Below are 8,046 nucleotides of genomic sequence, written 5' to 3'. Positions count from 1 at the left end.
GCAGATTCTCAAACTTCATAAATTTTTTTAAAAAAATATCAAAAATTTTCAAGCTTTTACCATCTACATTACACAAGATCTCGTGCACACTAATTCTTTCTACGATATCAAGCTTCTCACCAATCACACGCCTATTTGTTCATATCAGATCATCAAGTATCAACTTGTGTTACCCTACCAACTCTAATCGTTCAAAGCTAACCATCGGAAAATTTGGTCTTCTGGTGAATTGTTCTGGTTATTAAACAAGCCATAACTTGTTGTGTTGAATTGATACTAAAAGTTTCGACTTAGGCAGTGTGCTAAGTTCTAGTCGAAGTGGGTTTGTACAAAGATTGTATAAATCAAAGTTGTGAGAACCGAAAATATTACAATAATTAATATTGGGAAGAAATTTTATTAGCTAAGATCCTTGTATTGGAAATCCTTGTATGGGAGATTTTATTTTTGAGAATCTTGATGATCAAGTCAACAATATTCTTATGAAGGCATGCATATTTTCGAAATTGGGAGGATATATTGCAAAATTTGGGAAGATATCATGCAAGGCTAAATGAATCAATGTATGGAGTTAGCAAATTTCGAAAATCAACTAGATATTTTGCCTAAATGTTGTATTGCCTAATGATGTAATGTCATGCTAGAATAAGCCTCAAGAGGGGAAGCAAATCCTCCCCTCCTTTGCACCTCAATTTCGAACCATTAGATTAGGAGGGAGGAGAACTCGATTTGGTAGATAATCAGCAGCCATGGAAGGATATTTTTGAGCCAAAAATATGAGATTTAAGCCAATTTTGTGCAAGATTTGAGCACCATATTTAACACCCTTCCCTCCACCTATAAATACTTCACCACACCCCCTCATTCTCACACTCAAAAAAATTCGAAAACCCTTGCTGAGGCTCTCGAAATTCAGCATCCTCTCCTCAGCCGAAATCCACTCAAAGTCGTCCAAGGAAAATCGCGCCGAAGTGCCGCCGAAGTGAGGATCAAGGAGCGAACTATCTTCTAAGCCAATCATCCACGTTTTTAGCATCAAATATTCAGTAAGTGGGCTATTTTTTTTAAACTTTAAAAATCTCGAATTTATGCATACATGTTTTCGATTTTTACAAGAAAAATAAATAGTCGAGTACAATCTTCTTTCTACTCTTTTCGTGTAATTGTCATACGATTTTTAAAGCACTGTGAGGAGTCGACTGTATACGGGAGGGAATCCCAACCACGACGTACCATTACGCGGTGGGGGACATAACCGCTATACGGCCTCGCCTCCATAGAGGAGTAAAAATTAAGGACTGACGTCAGTAAACCGTAGAAGGCAGATGAGTCGCAGTGCTGTGTCAATGTTATGCATGTTTATGAAGTATGTATGCAAGTCATGTTTTATTCTCGAAATTTATGCATGTTGTCTTCATTCTGCTCGATTTCCCCCATTTGCTGAGTATTCCCCAAATACTCACCCCCTTACAACCCTTCCCAGATAAGCCCGAAGAAGAACTCGAGGATGAGGAGTCCGAACAGTTCTGGGGATGGTGAACGCTCAAGGAATTCAGTTTAAGTTATTATTAAGTAGATTTACGTTTCCGCATTAAAACTATGTCGTCTTATTTATTTTGGGAATTGTAAAGACAATGGTTATTTAATTTAAGGTTATGATATATAAACTGGTTCGGTTTATACTGTGCTACAAGAGGCTTGTTGTTGTGATTGTTAAACAACGCCGGTGTCATTCCCGAGTTTCGGGGCGTGACATTTAAGTGGTATCAGAGCCGCCAGGTTCATAGTCCGGTTGGGAAAAATCGATTTTCAAAAAAAAAAAAAAAAACCCTAAAAATTTTCGTGAGCACCACGCTGAAATCGCGAAAATCCTTCGTTTATGCCTCCGAAACTTCGTTTTTGCCGTTTTAGGAAAGTTTTGTAACCCTTATAACTTTTCGTAGGAAACTCCGAATTCGATTCCGTCAACTGTTCTGGAATCCTCTCGACATATGCTTCGAACCCATATGTCTAATTCCAAACTTTCCATTTTTGAAAAAAAAAATTATATATTTATTTAAATTTCAAAAATTTCATATATATTGCATATTCTCACTTGTTATATACTGTCTATTTCGGATTCTGAGCATTTCCATTTTTGATTTCAGGAAATGGCTCCATCTACTCCCATGCGATCCCATACTCGTGTCCAAGCTGCCCTTCACTACCAGTCACGCCAGATTCGGCGACTTAGAGCCCGATTAAGTGAGAGGAGGAGTGAGGTCGAAACCTTAACCGCTGAGAAAGAAGAGATTCAGGTCCGCCTTAATCAGTCTATCTATCAGGGTGAACTAGTTAGGGGAGATAACATGGACCTACAGGACGTCATAGAGCAATGCAAATATCAAAATGGAAAGCTACGAGAGGATGCGGAGCGCTGTCGCAAGGAACTTGAAGAGGAGAAACAGCAGAATGCCAAGGGTAGGAGGAGACTCGAAAATCTAAGTGAGGCGATAAGCTGCATTGCCAAAGTGAACCATCAGCTGACTCAACAGGGTGAAGCGCTGAAGAACAAGATCAAGGAGAATAAGAAGGGGTACGAACTACGCCACCAGAGCACCATAGATCTGTTGGACGAGGCAGAGGCAGATGTTCAAGTGTGGAAGGCGCAGGTGGCCCAGCTTAATGCAGAGAATGCCCAGCTTAATGAAGAGAACGCCCAGCTCACCCACATGGTGGAGATACTGCAAGAGGAAGAGCCGGAAGAAGAAGAGCCGATAGAGATCGATGAGCCCATAGCTGCCATAGGAGATGGAGAGATAGATGATTAGAGTTCCTTAGTTACCTTTCCTTATTACTAGGAGTTTATCCTTCCATTGTTGCTATTTTATTTTCAGTCAGCATGACTTATTTCCATTCAGTACGCTTTGTTCATTCAGTTGTTTCTTTAAATTCGAAAATTAATAAAATATGATTATTATTTATCTCAGTTGTGCATCTATATCCAAATTATGTTTGTTTATTTACTCAGTTGTTCCAGCATAACTTACCTATTCAATCTTGTCGATTTATACCACAAATTCTTAGAAGCGTTTGACTTGTAGGAAATGGCCGGTAGACCACCAAGACAAGACCGCAACCCCCGTTATGCTAACAACAACAACAACAACACTAATGAAGAAGGCAACGGGCCTCCACCTCAGTTCAATCTCAATCAAGCAGACCTAATGGCCATAGCCACGATCGTGGCGACGACACTTCAGGGGTTAGTGAACCCCAATGCTAATCAGCAGCCCCCACCTCCACCACAGCATGAGGTCAAGTTTCATTACGAGTCACTGCGCAAGAACAGGTGCCCAACCTTCAGTGGCGCTGCCGACCCCGAAGTTAGCTAGAGTTGGCTAAAAAGCGTGGAAACTCAGTTGAGACTGTTGGAAGTCCCGGATGCACTAAAAGTGGACGTGATAGTGCCCTTCTTGGAAGACAAGGCAGCTAAATGGTGGGAAGCAGTCTCGCCAGCTATGACCGCTGCTGGACCAATCACATGGCGAATCTTCCGAGAAACGTTTCTGAAATAGTACTACCCAGCAGAAGTCAGACTGCAGAAGCTAAGTGAATTTGAAAATTTCAGTCAGGCTCCAGACATGTCAGTGGTGGAATACACCTCTCAGTTCAATGCCCTCGGATCTTATGCTCCAGCAATCATGGCAGACGAAGTTCTGAAATTGCACCGCTTTAAGAAAGGGTTGAACAGCAGGATCCAGTCAGCTCTAGCGGTCTACCAACCTGCCAAATTTTCAGATTTGATGGGTGCGGCTATTCGAGCCGAGGCTGATATTCGTCGAAGAGAAGGGGAAAACAGGAACAAGCGACCCCTTAACAGCCAGCCTTGTCAAGGGAGACCAGTGTTCAAGAGGCCCAATCAGTCGGGTGGACCTCCCTCAGGGAAATTCCCCGCCACTAACTATCAAGGACTCAGGCAATGTTCAACATGTGGCTTCAAGCACTCCGGGGAATGTCGAAGGGCCAGCGGTGTATGCTTTGGATGTGGGAAAGCGGGGCACCGAATTGCAGAATGTCCTACCGCCGCCAACCGACCAGCAGGGCCAAACAGAGGAACTGGGTCAAATACGGGAGCAGGCCCTAGTAAACCAAAGGAGGACAAACCCAATGCTAGGATCTTTGCCATGACTCAGGAAGAGGCTGACGACGCAACTGAAGTCGTGTCAGGTACCATTCTAACTCAATCAGTGCCTGCTTACGCATTATTTGACTATGGCGCTACGCACTCCTTTATGTCTAAGAGGTTTGCTAAGAAATTAGGACGTAAGCCCGATAAGCTAACCGAACCTTTCCGAATAGCCACACCTACGAGTAGAGCCATGGAAACTGATGAGATTTACAGAGATTGTGAAATCAGTATCAATAACCAGACTTTTAGCGCCGACTTGATACAGTTGATCATGGTCGATTTCGACATCATCCTAGGGATGGACTGGTTAGCAAGAAACAACGAAGTAGTAGATTGTAAGGGAAAAGAAGTCAAACTCCGAACCCCAAATCAGGAAGAAGTCGTATTTCACGGTAAATCCAAGGGACGAAAATCATTATTGTCCGCATCCCAAGCTTGGAAAGCCATGAAATCCGGAGAAGACATCTACCTAGCAATGGTCAGTGAGGCAAAAGAAGAAGTCGAGCTGAAACTGGAGGACATCCCGGTGGTGAGAGATTTCCCAGATGTTTTCCCAGAAGAACTCTCAGGGACGGTCCCGGACCGCGAAGTGGAGTTCGAAATCAACCTGGTTCCCGGTGCGGCACCGATCTCTAAGGCACCGTACAGAATGGCACCAGCCGAACTCAAGGAGTTAAAGGAACAACTCCAAGAATTGCTAGATAAAAAGCAAATTCGACCAAGTGTGTCCCCGTGGGGAGCTCCAGTACTCTTCGTAAAGAAGAAGGACGGTAGTATGAGATTATGCATCGACTACAGAGAATTAAACAAGATCACAATCAAGAACAGGTACCCTCTACCTCGGATAAACGATCTGTTTGATCAGCTTAAAGGAGCCGCCGTCTTTTCTAAACTGGATCTGAGGACAGGTTACCATCAGTTGAAGGTCAGGGCTGAAGATATTCTCAAGACAGCCTTTCGAACCAGGTATGGGCATTATGAATTCACAGTGATGCCTTTTGGTCTGACCAATGCACCAGCAGCATTCATGGACCTGATGAACAGAGTGTTCAAGCCATTCCTGGATCAGTTCATAGTGGTATTCATCGACGATATCCTCGTCTATTCTCCTGACGAGACGAGCCATGAGGAGCACCTTCACCTTGCACTACAGACCTTAAGAGAGAATAAGCTATACGCTAAGTTCAGCAAGTGTGAATTCTGGCTAAGGAGTGTGTCGTTTCTAGGACACGTGATTTCAAGAGAAGGAGTGTCAGTGGACCCAAGGAAAGTAGAGGCAATTACCGAGTGGCCGAGACCTAAGAACGCCACCGATATCAGAAGCTTTCTTGGATTGGCGGGTTAGTACCGAAAGTTTGTTGAAGGGTTCTCCTCGATAGCCGTGCCACTGACGAAGCTCACACAGAAGAATTCTAAATTCATCTGGGATGACGATTTTGAGAAGATTTTCCAGATATTGAAGGAGAAACTCGCATCCACACCAGTGTTAATATTGCGTGCAGAGAATAAGGATTTTACCATCTACAGTGACGCATCTAAGGAAGGTCTGGGATGCGTACTAATGCAGGAAGGAAGAGTGATCGCCTACGCATCAAGGCAGTTGAAACCGCATGAGCAGAATTATCCTACTCATGACCTGGAACTAGCAGCGGTTGTCTTCGCCTTAAAGATTTGGAGGCACTATCTCTATGGTGCTAAATGTGAAATCTTCACAGACCATCAGAGCCTCAAGTACTTGTTCATCCAAAAGGAACTTAATATGAGGCAAAGGCGATGGATCGAACTTCTGAAAGATTATGACTTGACCATAAGCTACCATCCGGGTAAAGCGAAAAAAGTGGCCGATGCGCTAAGTCGGAAGGGCCGTGGCAAGGTAACTCTAGCGTCCCTCTCTGCCCAGCCATGCCTACAGGAGACCGTCAAGTTAAACCAGGATCGAGACCCGGTACTAACTAAACTTAAGGAGCAGGTCAGAGAAGGGAAGTCTCAAGATCATCATATTGACGATAAGGGAATCTTGTGGATGAAAGGGAGACTGTGTGTGCCCGACAGTGATAACCTTCGCCAAGAGATAATGGCAGAGGCGCACAAGTCAAAATTCTCAGTCCACCCAGGCAGTACGAAAATGTACAGGGACCTCAAGAATAGTTTCTGGTGGAATGGCATGAAGAGAGATGTAGCTGAATTCGTCTCCATATGTCAGGTAAGCCAGCAGGTCAAAGCAGAACACCAGCGACCTGGGGGATTACTGCAACCTTTGGAAATTCCCTAATGGAAGTGGGAGCATATCTCCATGGATTTTGTGGTATGATTGCCAAAGTCTAGGCAAAGCCACGACGGTATATGGGTGATCGTGGACAGACTCACAAAGACTACACACTTCCTACCCGTCCGCATGAATTACAACCTCGACAAGTTGGCTTCACTGTACATGGACAACATCGTGAAACTGCATGGAGTGCCAGTTAGCATCTTATCTGACAGAGTGCCGAGGTTCGTTTCGCGTTTTTGGAAGAGCTTTCAAGAGGCCATGGGAACGAAAGTGACCCTCAGTACTGCCTATCATCCTCAAACCGATGGACAAACGGAGAGAACCATACAGACCTTAGAAGATATGCTGCGGTCGTGCGCCCTTGAATTCAGTAGCAACTGGAGCACTCATCTACCCTTAATTGAGTTTGCTTATAACAACAGCTATCACAGCAGCATCGGAATGGCCCCATACGAAGCCTTTTATGGAAGAAAATGTCGATCACCACTTTATTGGGACGAAGTCGGAGAGAAAGCCTTAGTGGGACCCGAGCTAGTGCAGATGACTGTGGACAAAGTTAAAATTGTCCGAGAGAAACTCAAGGCAGCTCAAGATCGACAGAAAAGTTGGGCAAATCTTAAAAGAAGACCTGTAGAGTTCAACGTGGGCGAGAAGGCTTATGTGAAAGTCTCGCCTATGAGAGGAGTTGTCCGATTCAGTAAGGCCGGGAAGCTGAACCCTCGATATATTGGACCATTCGAAATCTTGGAAAAAATGGGCACACTAGCATGCAGATTGGCATTGCCACCAAGCATGTCAAGGATCCACAACGTGTTCCATGTGTTCCAACTGAGAAGGTACGTTCCAGACCCAAGTCACGTATTAGAAGTAGAACCGCTCTTGATCGAAGGGAACTTGGGAGAAGGACTGAAATACGAAGAAGTCCCCATTAGAATCGTGGACACCAAGGAACAAGTCCTCAGACGACGCATCATCCCCTACGTCAAAGTGCAGTGGTCCAATCACACTGAGCGGGAAGCAACTTGGGAAGTTGAAGAGAAGGTGCAAAAGGAATATCCCTACCTATTTGGAGACCAAGCCAACTCCAGTTTCGAGGACGAAACTCCTCATAAGGAGGGAGGGATGTGAGAACCGAAAATATTACAATAATTAATATTGGGAAGAAATTTTATTAGCTAAGATCCTTGTATTGGAAATCCTTGTATGAGAGATTTTATTTTTGAGAATCTTGATGATCAAGTCAACAATATTCTTATGAAGGCATGCATATTTTCGAAATTGGGACGATATATTGCAAAATTTGGGAAGATATCATGCAAGGCTAAAGGAATCAATGTATGGAGTTAGCAAATTTCGAAAATCAACTAGATATTTTGTCTAAATATTGTATTGCCTAAGAATGTAATGTCATGCTAGAATAAGCCTCAAGAGGGGAAGCAAATCCTCCCCTCCTTTGCACCTCAATTTCGAACCATTAGATTAGGAGGGAGGAGAACTCGATTTGGTAGATAATCAGCAGCCATGGAAGGATATTTTTGAGCCAAAAATATGAGATTTAAGCCAATTTTGTGCAAGATTTGAGCACCATATTTAACACCCTTCC

General features: G+C 43.8%; 1 protein-coding gene across 1 annotated transcript; it reads left to right on the top strand.

Annotated features, from left to right (window-relative positions):
* Positions 1 to 3,086: 3,086 nt before the first annotated feature.
* On the top strand, positions 3,087 to 6,443 carry LOC142544302 (uncharacterized). Its single transcript, XM_075651362.1, has 5 exons — positions 3,087 to 3,331; positions 3,611 to 4,916; positions 5,037 to 5,096; positions 5,625 to 5,822; positions 5,895 to 6,443. Exons 1-5 carry the CDS (start codon positions 3,087 to 3,089, stop codon positions 6,441 to 6,443), a joined length of 2,358 nt encoding a protein of 785 aa, XP_075507477.1.
* Positions 6,444 to 8,046: the final 1,603 nt, after the last annotated feature.

This window comes from Primulina tabacum, chromosome 5 (assembly GCF_025594145.1).
Source record: "Primulina tabacum isolate GXHZ01 chromosome 5, ASM2559414v2, whole genome shotgun sequence".
Taxonomy (NCBI): Eukaryota; Viridiplantae; Streptophyta; class Magnoliopsida; order Lamiales; family Gesneriaceae; genus Primulina; species Primulina tabacum.
This window is presented reverse-complemented; position numbering and strand designations above follow the sequence as displayed.